The following is a 17,908-nucleotide window of genomic DNA, read 5'->3' as shown; positions in this document are numbered from 1 at the left end:
AAAAAAAAAAAAGAGAGCATAAACTCTTTGTTCTCAGTAGCTTGAGATCTTAAAGTACTCAGGGTGATCTCAGGGTGATCTCAGGGTGATCTCAGGGCTGTCAGGGCAGCTGCTGGCTCCCCTCCTTCCTGGCTCTCTTTTTCCAGCAAGGCAACACTTTTCCTTTCCCCCATATCATCTTTTTTTTGTGTGTGTGTGATGCGGTGGTGTAAAGATTTCTAGCAGTTGGAAAATTTCTCCAGATGCTTCCTTTCCCAAAACTCAAACACAGTTTTAACAATGTGAACCAAAAGTCAGTCATTTTCCCTTCAAAATATATTTTTTTAAGCTCAAATTTTATTTTTTTTTTTATGGTTTTGCTTCAAATTAGCTCAGTTTTGGTGGAACAAAGTCCTTTGTTACAATCCAAACAAATTCAGATTCCTTTTTAACTAAATATTTAATTTCTGAACACAAGGTAGCTTTGCAGATCACAGATGGCATCAGGTTGGAAAGGATCCTCCAAGGGCATCTTGTCCAACACCCTGCAGGCAGCAGGGACACCTCCAGCTACAGCAAGCTGCACAGGGACACATCCAGGCTGATCCTGAATGTCTCCAGGGATGGAGCCTCAACCACCTCCCTGGGCAGCCTGTTCCAGTTTACTTTCTCCTTTTTGTATTTCTCTCTTTCCTCATTTTTAAACTGCAAATAACTGGGAAATGTCCTCTTCAGAGCCACTTCTGCTACTGCTCATATCAACAACCCCAAGGATGCTCCCAGCCCTGTGCTCCCTTTGCCAAGGAATCAGAGAATCACAGAACATTAGTGGTTGGAAGGGATCTCCAGAGATTAAGTCCAACTCCCTGCCACAGCAGGATCACCCAGGGTAGTCCATACAGGAACACATCCAGGTGGGTTTTGAATGTGTCCAGAGAAGAAGACACCACAACCTCTCTGGGCAGCCTATGGAGGGTCCTGGACCCCTTCCTGAGTTCCCCCCTCCCTGTACACAGGACTGGGAGGACGGAAGAGCCCACAGAAAATCCAGCCTTGGGAGATGGGACCCAAAAAGTAAAGGCTGTGGCTGTTTTCTGAAAAGTGAGGAGCCAGCAAGGCAGAGAGCATCACCTGGAGGGCTGCAGTGCCCCAGCTCAGGGCCCCCTGGCAGCAGGCAGTGAGTCTCTCCTGTGTTCTCTGTGCATTTTCACACACACTCTGCAGATCTCAGGGTATAAGTCACACAAATGCATCATTGAGTGTTCCTATTCAAGAACCACACCTGTAGAGCTTGCTCCTTACTGCTGCTGTCTGTCAAGAGCCAGCTCCAGCCATGGGCTGATGAGTGGATGAATGTAACAGGCTGAAAGAATAGGAGCTCTTTGACCTGGAGAAGAGAAGGCTCCAGGCAGACCTTAGAGCTGCATTTCAACCTCTGCAGGGGAGCTGCAGGCAGGCTGGGGAGGGACTGTTCAGAAGGGGCTGTGGGGATAGGACCAGGGGCAACAGTTTGAAAGTGGAGCAGGGGAGAGTTAGGTTGGACATCAGGAGGAAGTTGTGCCCAGTGAGGCTGTGGAGACACTGGAACAGGCTGCCCAAGGAGGTGGTTGAGGCTCTGTTCCTGGAGATATTCGGGATCAGCCTGGATGTGTCCCTGGGCAGCCTGCTCTAGCTGGAGGTGTCCCTGCTGAGTGCAGTGGGGTTGGACAAGATGCCCTTGGAGAGTCCCTTCCAATGTGATGCAATCTGTGAGTCAGTGATTTGGGGTGACAGGCAGGGGCTGGCTCCATTCACCCTGCACCTCCTCTCTTCCTTCCACACTCCTCACAGTGGCTGTGGAACAGGAACTTTTCTCTCATGGTACAGGTGTGACCAGGCTGTCCTCCAAGCAAGCTGTATCTTCCCCCACACTCTTCAGTGCCACAGCAGGTGGCCAGTTTCTGAGTTTATTGATCAGCAGCAGCGTTTTGGGCAAGCACAGCCCAGCTGCCTTTGAGGGCAGGAGCGATGCCAGGCATAGGCTGTTCAGCACTGCTGTCGCAGGGCAAATCTTACTTGGGGTTGCTTTCCACCACGTGAACATCTGACTGTCTTCTTTGCATTTCTAGAAGGCTTTAGTGCTGAGCCTCCACTTGAAAGTGGGGAGGTGAGAGGGCAGCAGGTGTGGAGGGAGCTCAGGTTTCCCCAGGAAGCACAACCTGCACTGGGAGATTAATAGTGGCCATGGGAGCAGGATGGGGATGGGGATTTACAGCAGGGCCTGGGTGGTGGGTTTTTTTTCACAGCAAGGGTGAAAAACACCTGGGGAGATTAAGAAGTGAGAGGGCTAGACTTCTGTCTCCAGATAGAGATGTTCATAAGCCAACGATGAACTCAGCAGAGTGACGTTCAGTAGCCTGCATTGTGCCAGAGATCAAACAAAGTGATCTCCTCTGCCTTCAAAATGTCTGAAGCTGCAGGATCTGCAGGGCACATAAACTCTTGGGAGTCACATCCTTTGAACTTCCTGCAGATGGTTGCTTTCCCTGTGAAGGACATGCACAGGGTGGTGAGTTCCCAATGGGAACTGGTTTGGCCTCATTCTCCACTTCTCTCCTGCTACAAGGAAAGCAGCGCCCAGCTCGGAGGCCTGCCTGCCGCTTCCAGTGCAGACAGAAAGGGCTGGGTGTCTGTGCTTAATTACAGCCGAAAGAGCTGCATTTAAAAGACAACAGCCAGCTATTTAATTAACACTTATCATTAGCACACACGGCAATGCCTGGCAGCAAATTGCAACAACAAAGCAACTCCTTTTCATTCCTTTTTTTTTTTTTTTTCCCTTGCACTTGGGATGAATTAATTTTAAGCAATGAGCACACAAATGATCTGCAGGAGATTTGAGATTACTTTTTGCTGGAGTGAGAGCACTGGCAGAGCAGGTATTGCCCTGGGACTGCAGAGATCTATAAGAGCAGGCTTTGCAACCTCCAGCTCTCCTGGCCAAGAAGCTTATCTGCCCCTATCCATCTATCTCTCTATCTCAGCACTCACGCGGGGCTCGTCCCCGTGTCTGAGCGCCTCCTTGTCCATGAATTACACAGCACCCCCGGGGTGTTATAAATAGCAATTCAACTCCCAACCCCTCAGAGCCCTGCTTTAAAGCACTGCCTTATAACTCACCACGTTTCCTGCTCCTCCTCCCAGCCCAGGAAGGCAATGCTGGAGCAGAGGGACACGAGGCCCTGGTCAGCAAGGAAAATGCCCCCAGATCACAGCAACCTGAGCTGGTGTGAGGTGTCCCTGCCCATGGCAGGGGGGCTGGAACTGGATGATCCTTGAGGTCCCTTCTAGCCCTGACACTTCCATGATCCTATGATTCTATATCAGCTCTCCAGGTGAGTGGCCAGGAGTTGGAAGATGGGGATGGACATCATGGCAGAGCACAGGGGGAGGCTGGACTGCCCTGCTCTTGGGCAACAGCATCATCTTCTGCAGTGCAGTGGTGATTGTTCTTACATCCCCTTCAAATTCCAACCCAACCAGCACTGCAAACAGTCAGCTCCCCTTCAGTGAGCAGCACTCCTACTGGCACTGCCAGTGGCTGGGGTGCTGAGCCACAGCATGGCTCTACTGCTACTCTCTCCATGGGCTGCAGCACCAGGGGATGACTGCTAGCTCCGAGGAAGGCAGCTGAAAGGCAAGCCCTCAGGTGTAGTCAGACAGATCCCAACCCACACACAGGACAGGCAACTTAATCCCCTGCTGGACATGCCCACAGATGGCTACAGACAGCAAGGGGCTCTGGTATGTGTGAGCTACTGGGTCAACTCCTCCAGCTGAGCCATGGGGACCCTATTCCTCTCCCAGTTTCCAGCCCAACACATTTCATCTCCATTCCAGCTCTCTCCTTGATGCATGCAAGCATTAGGAACACATCCCAGCCATGCCCCTCAGTGTGAAGGGACCTCTGGGTCCCTGTGGAGGGTGGTGTCAGGCTTGTGGCCATCACAGGCTCCTGGACCACATAGGTCAGATCAGCCTGTAGGGCAGGAACTCAAATTGGATTTTTTTTTCTGCAGCAAAGCTTGAGCAGCTGGTGTTTGGGATGAATGATTTCACAAGTCTGGCTTGGATTTGTGATCAGCTCTAGCAAGGTGAAGAACTAATACACTGCTAAGCCCAGGAGCATGTCAGACTGCCATAGCCAACAGCTACTCAGGCCAGTGTTGGGTGAGGGGGCACCACTTTTCTGCCTGACCTTCCAGCCTTCCCTCCCAGTCCTGAGGAGACCCGAGGATGGATGAGCAGAGCCCTGAACACCCTGTTTGGAGCCAGTAGGAGCTGCCAGTGTGGGAGCAGCCAGGGATGCTATGGTCCTTGAGCAGGTGGTGGGACCTGACATGCCTACAGGGCTGGCTTCATCCTCACACCCCAGGCAGCTAACTGCCACATGCAGCCAGGCATTGCCCTCTGTGGGAGCCCAACCTGGCTCTGCTGCCTCTGCCTGCACCCCAGCCATAAAACAGGCTCTGCCAGAAAGAGCTCTCACAGTGTCCTGCCCAAATCCCAGCTGGTTTGGACCAGGAGAGAAGCAGCACCCTCACCCCACAGGGCTAGCTTTTCACCCCACATGGGCATCCCAGATGGAAGGTCAGGGCCTTTACCCATGCTGCTGCCCTGGGCTGCTGGGAGGGCAGTGTAGGGATGCATTTGCCATGCTTTGTGCTGGCAGAGCCCACCAGGGCTTTACTGGGCTGCACACCCAGTGCCCCCCACCCTGCCCTTCCTACTGCTTCCCTTCTGGGGCTCTGGGTCCAGCCCCTCCTCCTCCCACCTCTCCTTTCTGCTCCAGTCCCAGGCAGAAGCCAGATCTGCAACCTCTTGCTTGGACAAGGAGCTGGCTGTGATTTCAGGCCTCTGCCCCCTTGGCCAGTGTCTGGGGCTATGATTAACAGCTAAATTACAACTGGGCAGCCATGCCTGGCTGGCAACCACACAATGTAGGGAGGCAGACCTGAGAGGTGGTGGAGTCCAACCTAAGCTCTGCATCCACCAATGGGGCAGCAGATCAGGGCAGACAAGGGGCATCAGGGGGGTTCTCACATCCACCACCAAGGATCTGCTGCCAACCTTTGGGGCAAGGCTGCTCCTGAGGACAAGGCTGCAGTGCCGCTTCCATAAGAGGCTGGTTTGGCTGTTAAGGAGGGGTGAATGATGGCTCCATGAAACACCAGACCTCTCCTGGACTGTCAGCTTCAACATCATCAAAGGCATACAGGAGCTGCAGGTTTTTCCACCACATTCAACACAACGTTCCCCATACCCCATGAAGACTGGAGCAGCCTCAGCCCCTGCCCTGGCTGAGGTGTGGGTCCCTCCTCTCCTGAAGAGTTTCGGTGGGATGGAAGGAGGCGGTGCAGGGCTGGGGGGAGCCGAGGAGAAGACTGCCCAGGTGCCAGCAAGGCAGCCTGCAGCCAGGCAAAGCTTCCCACCCCCCACCCCCTGCACATTCTGCACCATCCAATGCTGATTCACTTCACAGAAGGTACTTTCACCCTGCTAAATGCCACTAAACCTTCAAATTAATCCTCCCATTACAGGACTTCCTTTGATGTCAAAGGGGGAATTTTTTTTGATGGCAAAGGGGGATTTCCCCCCCCCCCCCCCCCCGATGTAATTATTCTTTTTTTTTTTTTCCTTTCCCACCCTTTTTAGGCACAAGAGATTCCTGTCAGATGCATGGCTTGTGGAGGCAGCTCCCACACAAGGTATTTATATATTTATATGTATATGATGGGGACGTGGTATTGAAAGGCCTGAAGTTTCAGTCAGGAGATAAAGGGAATTTCCCATTTCCCATTTGCCTCAGTGGAAACTGCCCAGGAAGAGTCTGCTGCAGGATAAGGACCCAAAACTGTGAGATAAAGCACTGGAGAGTAAATCCCTTAGGGGACCATATTATTTGTCTGCTTCTGAACTATCTGCTCCATCAAGTCAGAACTGTCCAGGACTACCATCTGTTATTTATCACTGAGCAAGTCTCCATGCCTGGGAATGATCCCTAGCACTGCTTCAATTATGGAGATGGTAAAGCAGATCCACCCCAGATCTGCAAGGATTTCTTGTTGAGCATGGAATCACAGAATGGTAGGGCTTGGAAGGGACCTCCAGAGCTCATCCAGTCCAACCCCTGCCAGAGCAGGGCACCCGGGGCAGGCCACACAGAACACATCCAGGAGGGGTTGGAAAGTCTCCAGAAAAGGAGACTCCACAACCTCTCTGGGCAGCCTGGGGCAGCCTGCTCCAGGGCTCCAGCACCTTCACAGCAAGGAAGTTCCTCATGTTGAGGTGGAACCTCCTGGGTTCCAGCTTGTCCCTGTTGTTCCTTGTCCTGTCACTGGACACCACCAAAGCGGTGGCCAGCTTGGGTGGTACTGGGGTCATTGCGTACCCCAGCAGGGCTGGAGTAGCTCAGGAAGGTGGTGACTGCGGGTGGTGCTCAGGAAGCTTTCTGCAGTAGCAAGGGATGCTGGAGCAGGAGGCTTCATTCAGGGCTTCAGTCAGTTTTTATGAATCAGTAGGAAAAAGAGGACAGAGCTGCAGAGCTCTCTGCTGGAACTGGTATCAAACAGTCTCCCTGACCACTGCTGTCTGTTCTGGCTGATAACTCACTGCACAGGGAGCACAGGTTCTGCTCCCACTGCAGCACAGGGCTCTGCTGGGTGGCACTGCCCAGCTGTGCCCTGTAGCTCAGGGCTGTGTGACTCCCTGCCCAGCTGTGCCCTGTAGCTCAGGACTGTGTGACTCCCTGCCCAGCTGTGCCCTGTAGCTCAGGACTGTGTGACTCCCTGCCCAGCTGTGCCCTGTAGCTCAGGGCTCTGTGACTCCCTGCCCAGCTGTGCTCTGTAGCTCAGGGCTGTGTGACTCCCTGCCCAGCTGCCCCCCACCGCTCTGCTGCTGCTGCGATCCGCTCCCGGAGGAGCTGTGCCCAGTCCTGGTCCCGCTCCAGGCGGATGGATCTGGTCTCCATGGCTGTCAAGGCTGAGATTCCAGGAGGGAGCTGGGGAGCCAGGCCAGCTCGGAGCACAGCCTCTTGAAACTTGGCTGGAGAGGCTGGAGCTAAGCAACACCTTGGTGTGCTGCAAAGGAAAGAAAAACAAGCCCTGAGCTGGAGCTGCTGCAGGAGCAAAGGAAAAAGTGATAGATAGAATAATGGAATCATTAAGGTTGGAAAAGACCTCTAAGATCATCCAGTCCAACCATAACCCAACTACCATGACCACTACACCATGTCCTGAAGCATCACAGCAATGTCTTCTTGAAAACCTCCAGGGATGGGGACTCCACCACCTCCCTGGGCAGCCTGTGCCAATCCCTGACCACTCCTGCAGCAAAGAAATTTTAATTCATCTCCTACCTGACCCTCTCCTGGCACAATTTCAGGCCATGTCCTCTCCTATCACCTGATAGTAGTAGGCAGAGGAGCCCAACTGCCACCTCACTGCAACCTCCTCTCAGGGAGCTGTAGAGAGCAATGAGGTCTCCCTCAGCCTCCTCTTCTCCTCACTAAACACACCCAGCTCCCTCAGCTGCTCCTCCCCAGCCCTCTTCTCCAGACCCTTCCCCAGCTTTGTTGCCCTTCTCTGGATCTGCTCCAGCACCTCAATGTCTTTTTTGGAATGAGGAGCCCAAACCTGAACCCAGCACTCAAGCTGTGGCCTCCCCAGTGCTGAGCCCAGGGGCACCATCCCTGCCCTGCTCCTGCTGCACACACCATTGCTGATCCAGGCCAGGCTGCTGGTGGCCACCTTGGCCACCTGGGCACCCCTTCACTGATGTTCAGAGAGCTGTCAGCCAACATCCCCAGGTCCTTTTCTCCCAGGCAGCTTTCCAGCCTGATGCTCTGGTCCCTGACGCCCCCCACCCTGCCTGCCCTTACCCATCGGGCTGGCAGTAGTGGTAGTGAGCAGCCACAGCTGAGTGTGGGCACAGCAGGTAGAGGTTCTCCTCCCAGCAGCGCCGCATGGCTCCCACGATGTCCTCATCCGAGGCCAAGCAGGAGTGCAGGGTCTCGGACAGCTGCAAGCCAGGGGGAACAAAGAGGTTTGCTCAGGACATCACCACCCAGCATGGCCCCAGCCAGGCTGGTCCCACAGGCACTCAGCAAAGCAGCTGGAAATGGGGAGGCTGGGGTTCCCCAGGGACTGCAGACAAAGGGTTGCCTGTGGCTGGGGCAGGAGGCGCTGCTGGGAAGTGCTGCAGGGCTGGGGTGAGAGTGAAGGATTCCATCCACAGGTGCTGGGAGCGTGGGTGGAGGGGAGCCAAGGCTCAGCTCCAGACCATTTGCATGCTCCCAGGGAGTTTCTGAGGGCTTGTGAAGCCCACCCCAGTGGAGATGCTCTTCTCTTAGAATCATAGAACCACAGAATTGTCAGGGCTGGAAAGAACCTCAAGGATCATCCAGTTCCACCCCCCTGCCATGGGCAGGGACACCTCTCAACTAGACTTGTCTGCTTAAGATCTCATCCAGCCTGGCCTTGAACACCCCCAGGCAGGAGGCAGCCACAACATCCCTGGGCAGCCTATTCCAGAGTCTCACCACCCTCCTACTGAAGAACTTCCTCAGCTCCAGTCTAACCCTGCTCTGCCTCAGGTTCAAGATCTCCACTATCACAGACAGAATGAGTTGGGTTGGAAGGGTCCTTTAAAGGCCATGTAGTCCAACCCCCTGCAGCCAGCAGGGACATCTGCAACCAGAGCAGGCTGCTCAGAGCCTCGAACAACCTCACCTGGAATGGTTCCAGGGATGAGGCTTCCACCACCTCTCTGGGCCAGGGTCTCACCACCCTCAGGGTAAAAAAATTCACCTTTGTATCAAGGCTGAATCCCCCTCTTGTAGTTCAAACCCAGCAGCCCCTGTCCTGTCACATGCAGCTTCATCACAGCATAGGAAGATTCATTTCACAGACTCACAGAATGTTAGGGGCTGGAAGGGATCTCCAGAGCTCATCCAGTCCAACCCCCTGCCAGAGCAGGGTCACCTACAGCAGGTCACACAGGAACACATCCAGGTGGATTTTTGAATATCTCCAGAGAGGGAGACCCCACAAACCCCCTGGGCAGCCTGTTTCAGTGCTCTGTCACCCTCACAGGGAAGTAATTCTTCCTCCTGTTTCCATGGAACTTTCTATGCCTCAGCCTCCCCCACTGCCCTTGTACTGTCCATTTGCTGACTTCCTTCACCATCCACGGGGAGAGGAATCCCTCATCAGACCATTACCTGGATGTAACTTACTGTAACTTTTTAATTCTTAAAACCAGTTGAAAACAGCTGGTAGCCATAAGTCTGCTCCCACGGGGACACAGAGGGCACTGCCCAGGTGAGGAACTGACCTTCCTGTGCAAGTCCTGTGGCAGCTGCAGGCTCTTGGTCCTTCTGAACTGCTCCATCAGTGCCCGCGTCAGGCGGCTGTCCGAGCCCGACAGCAGCCACAGGATCCTCTCCAGGTTGTAAGGCTCCTGCGGTAACAAGGCAGGAGGTGAGCACCAGGAACTGTCTCAGAGAGGAGAGCTCCCCTGTGGATCCTCTGATGTCTAATTAGAGTGGAGGTCCTACTGCCACGTTTGTGGTGGTGGGAGATGAGGTGTGCTTTGTGTCCTCCACCTGCCTGTCTTCCCTGAGACAAGTCTTTGGGATCACAGAGTCACAGATGGCATTAGGTTGGAAGGGACCCTCCAAGGGCATCTTGTCCAACCCCCTGCAGGCAGCAGGGACACCTCCAGCTACAGCAGGCTGCCCAGGGACACATCCAGGCTGATCTTCAATGTCTGCAGGAACAGAGCCTCAATCACCTCCCTGGGCAGCCTGTTCCAGTGTCTCCACAGCCTCACTGTGTCCAAATTCCTCCTGATGTCCAACCTAACTCTCCCCTGCTCCACTTTCAAACCACTGCCCCTGGTCCTGTCCCCACAGCCCCTTCTAAACAGTCCTTCCCCAGCCTGCCTGCAGCTCCCCTGCAGAGATTGCAATGCAGCTCTAAGGTCTGCCTGGAGCTTTCTCTTCTCCAGGCTGAACAGCCCCAACTGTCCCATCCTGTCCCAAATAGCAGAAGTTCTCCAGCCCTCTGATCATCTTTGTGGCTTCCTCTGGACCTTTTCCACCAGGTCCATGTCTCTCTTGTGTTGGGGGTCCCATGACTGGACACAGCCCTCCAGGTGAGGTCTCCCCACATCTGATGTCTTTCAGACCTCTGACCAGTCAAAGCAGTCTGGCAGTGACCATCAGGTAACAAACACACCAATTGAAGGGACAAGTGGCACACAGGCAGTGTGACCACGTCTGCACAGCCACCCTGAGCAGCCCAGGCTAATAACAGCCCCTGCAGCTGACAGCCAGCAACACCCTGGGCTCCTGGGCACTGCTAATGCTGCTGTGACTCACCCAGCTGCTGCCTGACTGAGCCAGACAGCAGCTCCCTGTAAGGCTGCCCCACAGCCTCCATGGGCATTCAGGGCACATGCAGGGCACATGCAGGGCAGGGCTGACTTGGCCTGCATGGCTGTGCAGCAGTTGGTGTTGTGATCCTGCAGCAAAACTCAGCACAGGACCATACAGGAGGGTCCCAAATCCACTGTCCTGACCCTGCACAGGCACCAAGAGGAAAATGTTTGCCCTGAGCACAGCCAGACACTGGGATCAGCTCCCAAGGGCAGCAGTGGATCCCCTGCATGGGACAGTTTGCAGCCTCAGCTTGCCAGGGTGCTGGGCAGCTCATTTCAGCTGCACCATCACCTGGAAAGCTTGGAGCAGAGGATCCTGGGGTCCCCGCCAGCCTGGCACTCTGGATTCTGGGATACATTCATCCAGGTTTTTTGGCTGAGACACCTTGCAGGGACAGACAGGAGCAGGGGCACACAATAGCCAGTCCTCATCACACCTGGGCTCAAGCCCTGCTTTGGATGAGCTCTTTATACCCTTCAGCAGCTGACAGTGTCTGTGAGCTTTTGCCTTTCCATCCTGTCCTACCTTGGACTTACTCAGCCTCTTGTGTCCTTATCTAGGTGGCTTATGGCCCCAGTCCTGTTCTTCATCTTCTCATCATCATCTCCCAGAGCTTCCATCCTGTAATCTTCAGTCTGGGTGTAGCCTGCACTTTGCTTTAGGCTGTCCCCTGCTTCCCAGCCTGGCTGTCCTGAGAAGCCATGTGTCCACCTTTCAATGACCTGCTGCTTGGGGTGCCTCCATCACTGTCCTCCTGACACCTCTTCTCCTGTCTTCTGCTGCTCCCACGTTCAGACCTTCCTTTTCACCTTCCATTCATACCAGCTTATGGTTTACACTGCAGCCATCACATTGACACCAGTAAGTTGAGCTGGGGCAGGACACTGGTCTAAGCCCTGGCCTTGCCATTTCAGTTACTGGCCAGCTCTCTGGTCTCACTTTGTCCTATGCCACTGGAGCTCTTGGGTCCCAGTTTGAAGGTCATGCTGGAGACTGCTCCCAAGGAAAATTGTGACATGATGACATGAGTCGTGTGCTGCTTCCTGACCTCAGGGCCAGAGAGGAGTCCCTGGTTGGCTTTGGGTACTGCAAAGACACAACACCTGCTGGGATTCTCCTGGGATTACTCCTTCCAGGGCTCATCCACATGGAATCACAGAATCACAGAATGGTCTGGGTTGGAAGGGACCTCCAAAGCTCATCCAGTCCAACCCTTCTGCACTCAGCAGGGACATCCTCCACTGGATCAGGTTGCCCACAGCCCTGTCCAGCCTCACCTTCAATAGCTCCAGGGATGGAGCCTCAACCACCTCCCTGGGCAACCTGTTCCAGTGTTCCACCACCCTCCTGGTGCAGAACTTGTTCCTCACATCCAATCTCAATCTGCTCTGCTCTACTTTGAAGCCATTGCCCCTGGTCCTGTCCCTGCAGCCCTTTGCAAACTGCAAACAGTTTGAAGAGCTTTTGGAGAATCCAGGTAGCTTAAGGTCATGGTGATGCACCACCAAGTGTTTCACGCTTTGGACACTTGTTTGGAAGCAGATCCAGTCCCTGTGGATGACAGGCAAGGTGTGAAAAGGGAGGTGCTTGCTTCCAGCTGCTTGTGCTCTGTGCCTCTATGGCTTCTCATTTCTGAGGCCTTTGCCTGCCTGCTGAGACTTGCTGTGCTCTGAGCAAGCTGCAGAGGGACATGGAAAAGGCATTTCTTCTGGGCTTCCCTACCTTCCTCTTGGTCTTTTGCTCCTGGTGGAGCCTTTCAGAAGCATGAAGAAAGCCCTGGAGATGTGATGGGCTTTAGAATTCCCTAAGTGCCACTTCTTGAGAAACTGTCCCTCTCTTGCTCACCTTGCAGTGAACAAAATCCCAGAATTCCAGCATTTAACAACAAGGTTTACCAAGTCAGGCCTGAAAAGTGAGGCAGAAGGTGTGTGAACAAATGCTTGCTGTGTGTCACACCTCTCACTGCCTGGCATGGCCAGTGGCAGAATCATGCTCTCACGAACCAGGCAGAGCAGAGAACAAGGGGAAAAAAGATGATTAAAAGCTCTGCTATTGGGCATTTTCACATTGTGGCCTATTCATTACACACCTGAATATCCATGGCTGATGCCAAGGTGGCCTTCACACTCTGGGACAGGGAGAAATCTCCATGCTGCACAGTCCTGTGAATGATGTCATTGCTGTTAACCACGGCAACAAGTCGAATGGGCAGCCCCATCCTCTGGGCAATGCAGCCAGCTGGAAACACAGGGACACAGGAGATTGATGGACAGCATCCACAGGAGATGTAGCACTGGATGGAGCAGGTAGTTCAGAAGCAGACAAATGTGGTCCCTTAATGGACTCTGAGATATCTGTCTCAGTGTTTTGTCTCAGTAGAGCATCAGATTATAAACCCCAGGGATCTAATGCTCCATCTGCCATCAAACACTGACACTGCAGCATCTTGTCCTGGGTAGATGGATGTGCAGGGGGCCAAGAGGTCAAGCAGCTGCTGTTCAAGCAAGAAATCACAGAATCACAGAATGCATCTGGTTGGAAGAGACCTCCAAGCTCATCCAGGCCAACCCTCCACACAGCACTGCAGGCTCAGCACCAAACCATGGCCCTCAGCACCAGCTCCACAGGCTGCTGGAACACCCCCAGGGATGGGGACTGCAGCACTGCCCTGGGCAGCCTCTGCCAATGTCTGAGAACCCTTCCAGTGCACAAAGATTTCCTGAGAGCCAGCCTGAGCCTCCCCTGATGCAGCTTGGAACCATCTCCTCTGCTCCTGTCCCTTGCCACCAAGGAGCAGAGGCTGTCCCCTCCTCACTCCAACCTCCCTTCAGGGAGCTGCAGAGAGCAGTGAGGTCTCCCTCAGCCTCCTCCTCTCCAGCCTGCACACCCCCAGCTCCCTCAGCCCCTCCTCTAGCCCAGGGGCTCCAGGCCCTTCTCCAGCCTCGTTGCCCTTCTCTGGTCAGGCTTCAGCTCCTTGATGTCCTTCCTGCAGTGAGGGCCCAGAGCTGAACACAGCACTCAAGGTGTGAAGCTTTTGGGCTCTTGCAGATTATTAATGCTGCCTCAGACAGGCAGCCTGGAAGTGCAATGAATGCAACTGAGAGCAGCACAGCTGTCACCTATTTTGGGACTGAGGTAATCCAGGACTGACATTCAGAAGGCCAGACAAGGCAATTAAGAGTGGTTCTCTTGACTGCACTACCCTTCACATCACACAGGACTCCACACCTCTGTAATGTCTTACTCAGGAAATCACAACCACAGTATTTTGCCTCTTTTCTGAACCAAACACATTCTGCCCTCTTCTAACGTGCCCAACCTCAAGGTAGCTCCAGCCATCATCAAAGGGTGGTTTGGGACCTTCTGCAGCTTGCAACTCACCAGTGACACCTGAATGAGTAATAACCAGATATGAGTAATGAAATGTAAGAGGTTCTGAAGAAATCCCAGCAGCGAGTGGGTGTTTTAATAAGCAGCAATACTCAGTATCTGCAAAGGCCTTTCAGTCCATAGGTCACAGCACTCTTCCTCACCTAACCTATCTTTTTCCCCTCACCTGTGATGTTTCCTCCTCCTCCTGTTGGCACAACAATTTCCACCACTGGCAGAGGGGTGGTACCCAGGGATGGGGCACACTGGAAGTAAGCGTAGAAGTGGTGAGCGATCTGCACCATGATCCTGGACCAGTTGACAGAGTTCAGGCTCATCAGGTTGTACTTTCTGGCAAAGTCCACATCAGCAAACAGCTCCTTGATGGGCTCATCGATTTCATCACTGTTCCCACGAGCTGTCAAGAGCAGAAAGGACAGATTAGATCTGCCAGCATCAGCGCAGCAGGCACCAGCTCCTTCTGCTCAGAAACAGGGCCAGCTGCAGGCCCTGCTGCACCCTGAGCTGCCTGAGTGCCTCAACAGCTGTGTGAGCTGAGGGTGGGCAGCAGAGCAGGGGTGCTGGGGGGGGTTCTGCAGACATGGCACTCTGGGCTCTTGCTTATGCCAGGAAGATAAATGGCTGCATTCCCTGTGAGATCCCAAGGCGAGACCTGGCTGAACAGAGGAGTCCATGGGGCAGCTCAGGCACCCAGTGGTGTTTCTTACCCATGGACATGGCACAGTGGTGGGGGATGGACCACCCAAGAAGGTGAAGGTACAGAGGAAAGAGGTGACCCTTGATTCTTTTGGTGCCAGGAAATGGTGCTGGATACAAGTCAGCTAAACAGGAACTGCCTGCATGGAGACAGCTCTGATCAGTGGCCAGGAAAAAAGGAATCATAGGATGGTCCAGGCCTCCAAAGCTCATCCAGTCCAACCCCCTGCACTCAGCAGGGACATCCTCCACTAGATCAGGTTGCCCAGAGCCCTGTCCAGCCTCACCTTGAATAGCTCCAGGGATGGGGCCTAAACCACCTCCCTGGGCAACCTTTTCCAGTGTTCCACCACCCTCCTGATGCAGAACTTGGCCTTCTGTGCTGCAAGCTCTCACTGCTCATCTCCAGCTTCTCCCCCACCAACACCCCCAAGTCCTTCTCCTCAGGGCTGCTTTCTCTCCCCTCCTCCCCAAGCCTGCACTGACAGTGAGGATTGTTCCAGCCCAGGTGCAGGACCTGCACTTGCTCTTGTTGAACCTCAGGAGGTTCACCTGGGCACCACCTCTGCAGCCTGTCCAGGTCCCTCTGGATGCCCTCCTGTGCCTCTGGCACATGGACAGCACCACTCAGCTTGGTGTCCTCTGCACACTGCTGATGCTTCATTCAATCTCATTCTCTGTCTCATTGGTACAAATATTAAATAGCACAGGTCCCAGTACAGACCCCTGAGGGACACCACTGTCACTGCTCTCCACTGGACTTCAAGCCATTGAGCACCACCCTCTGGATGTGACCATCCAGGCAATTCCTTATCTGCTGAACAAGTATGCCCATCAAATCCATATCTCTCCAACTTGGTGAGCAGGATGCTGTGGGGACTGTGTCAAAGGCTTTGCAGAAATTCAGATAGATCACACCCAGAGGTTGTCCCTTGTCCACTGACACAGTCACTTTGTCATGAAAAGCCACCAGGTTAGTCAGGCAGGACCTTCCCCTAGTAAAGCCCTTGCCTTGAACCATTTGGTGATCAAACTGGGGATGTCTGCTATAGGCTCAAACAGGGACAGTCTGTTACTGTGCTACTGTCTGACCCAGTGACCATGGCTGGCTGCAGCTGCTAAAGCAGCAACCCCCTGACTTTTGAGGTCCTAGTTACACCACAGCAGGGCCATACAGCAGACAGCTCAACAGCAATGCCAACCTGCAAAGACATGGACGTTGTCTTCAATGACTGTGGTCATCTGGAGTTCCTGTATCTGGGTGCAGAACCCCTTGGGCAGCAGAACAAAGATGTCCATGTTCTTCTGCCCTCTCACACTCTCGATGGCTGAGCTCCCTGTGTCCCCTGAAGTCCCTGTTTCAAAGTGAGGGAGAAGCAAGAAAGGCAAAAAAAAGAATCATAGAATCACAGAACTGTCAGGGTTGGAAAGGACCTCAAGGATCATCTAGTTCCAACCCCCCTGCCATGGGCAGGGACACCTCACAGCCACATACAGCCTGGCTGCAAAAACCTCCAGGGATGAGGCTTCCACCACCTCCCTGGGCAACCTGTGCCAGTGTCTCAATACCCTTATGGTGAAGAACTTCTTTCTAACATCCAATCTGAATCTCCCCATTTCTAGTTTTGCTCCATTCCCCCCAGTCCTATCACTCCCTGACACCCTAAAAAGTCCCTCCCCATGATGTGTCAGTCAAACCTGCAGTGCTGCACTGTAAGGAAAAGATGCAGGAATGCTCCAAGAGATGCTTTGGCACAGAGCAGCCACCCTGTGCCCAGAGACCAATCACCAGCCACACATGAGGCAGTCCCATCCTGCATCATCCATGGGGAGGATCACAGGCTCACAGCTCTCAAGGTAAAGAAATTTTCACCCACCCCAAAGGGATGTACTCACCCACCAGGATACTGACATGCTTCTGCTGTTTCTCCAAGAAGTACTGTAAGAACTGCCCAGTGCAGGACAAGGACAGGTCCTTAAAAGCATAAGTAACTCCATGCCACAGCTCCAAAACATTCAGCCCATCCTTCAGCCTGGACAGATGGATGATGTCCTTGTGTCTGAACCTGCTGAATGCCCTGTCGATCAGGTCTGGAGGGGGAAAGGTGCTGTTAGATTGGACAGAGGAGGATTTTTCTGACCCAGAGCTTCCTTCATTTGTGCTCTTCATGTTCCCAGGAGGCTTTCTATATAACCAAAGGCTCCCAGCTGCAGGAGAAGTGACAAATACCCAAGTTATTTTTAATTATCAGCAGTTCTTAGCTACTAGGAGTAACCCAGCCCAGCCTCACTGTGCTTGATAGCTCCATGCAAAGTTACACCAGGAGAAACCCAGTGCAAACTGTTGTAAAATACAATAGAGGGCCCCCAAATTTGATTACACCGCAGCGGAGACGGAGGCCGCAGCTGCCCTCTGCTGGCAGTGAGAGCTGATGTCACAAACACTCAAAGCTGAGTCTGGAGAAGAGCATGGAGTAGCAGCAAGCTCCGGCGGGAGGGCAGGTCCGGAGCCCAGCACTGAGCAGCCCAACCATCGTTCAGTCCCTGTCTGCACACAGGCAACACCTTCTCTTCTCCGGGAGGTGACAAGCCCCAGCAAGGTGACATGGGAGGGGAGGACACAGAATGGAGCAGGCAGTAGCGTATCAGGCTCCATCCTCCGGGGGCAGGCAGCCACATCTGACCGCTCCCCAGTGCTCAGGCCGGTGGCTGCGGGCAGCTCCCCGCAGGGCTGGGGCTCACCGTTGAGCGTGCTCGGGGGGACCAGCGCAGCCGGGATGAAGAGGGAGCAGAGCTCCTTCACCAGCTCTCGGTAGGAGAGGCGGCTCCACCGCCGCAGGGTGTCCCCATCCAGCGAGGGGATGCGCTGGGGCATGAAGAGGCCGCCGTCGGGTGCGTAGCCGGAGAAGAGGGCTCCCTCGAAGTCCACAGCCCCCGCGCCTCCCCGTGTGCTGACGTACTGCATGGGTGCTGGGAAGGCAACACGGTCAGTGCAAGGGCCCTGCAGCCTCCCCCCTGCCAGGAACAGCCCAAGCTGGCTCCCCACAGAACTTCCCGTGCGTCCAGGCAGAGCTCCTCAGGGAAGTAACCACTTCCTCCCAGAGGCAGCGGCAGTGATCCGGAGCAGGGGGGCCGGCGCGGGGCACAGGGGGGTAACAGGCAGTGGGATTTGCACTGAAGGGGCTGTTGCCTCCTCATCCTGCTTTCCCCGAGCACTTCCCACCCTGCCCTGGAGACATTTCCCGGCCGGAGCAAAAGCCCTGACGGCACCGAAGTCGCTGCCAAGTACGTCATGTCCCTACGGGCTGCTTGCCAAAGCTGGGGCTTCGACAGTTGAAGAGGGGAAAAAAAGAGAGAGAGATA

The 17,908-nt window shown here is 54.2% G+C and overlaps 1 protein-coding gene across 1 annotated transcript; it reads right to left on the bottom strand.

Annotated features, from left to right (window-relative positions):
* Positions 1-6,892: 6,892 nt before the first annotated feature.
* THNSL2 (threonine synthase like 2) lies at positions 6,893-17,513 on the bottom strand (the record flags this gene model as incomplete). The annotated part of the gene is made up of 8 exons (XM_054391571.1): positions 17,288-17,513; positions 16,442-16,636; positions 15,748-15,900; positions 14,016-14,246; positions 12,549-12,697; positions 9,352-9,477; positions 7,898-8,037; positions 6,893-7,097 (listed from the first exon to the last, which is right to left on the bottom strand). Coding segments are annotated over exons 1-8 (1,422 nt in total), but the record flags the coding sequence as incomplete, so codon positions are not given.
* Positions 17,514-17,908: the final 395 nt, after the last annotated feature.

This window comes from Indicator indicator, chromosome 23 (genome assembly GCF_027791375.1).
Source record: "Indicator indicator isolate 239-I01 chromosome 23, UM_Iind_1.1, whole genome shotgun sequence".
Lineage (NCBI taxonomy): Eukaryota > Metazoa > Chordata > Aves > Piciformes > Indicatoridae > Indicator > Indicator indicator.
This window is presented reverse-complemented; position numbering and strand designations above follow the sequence as displayed.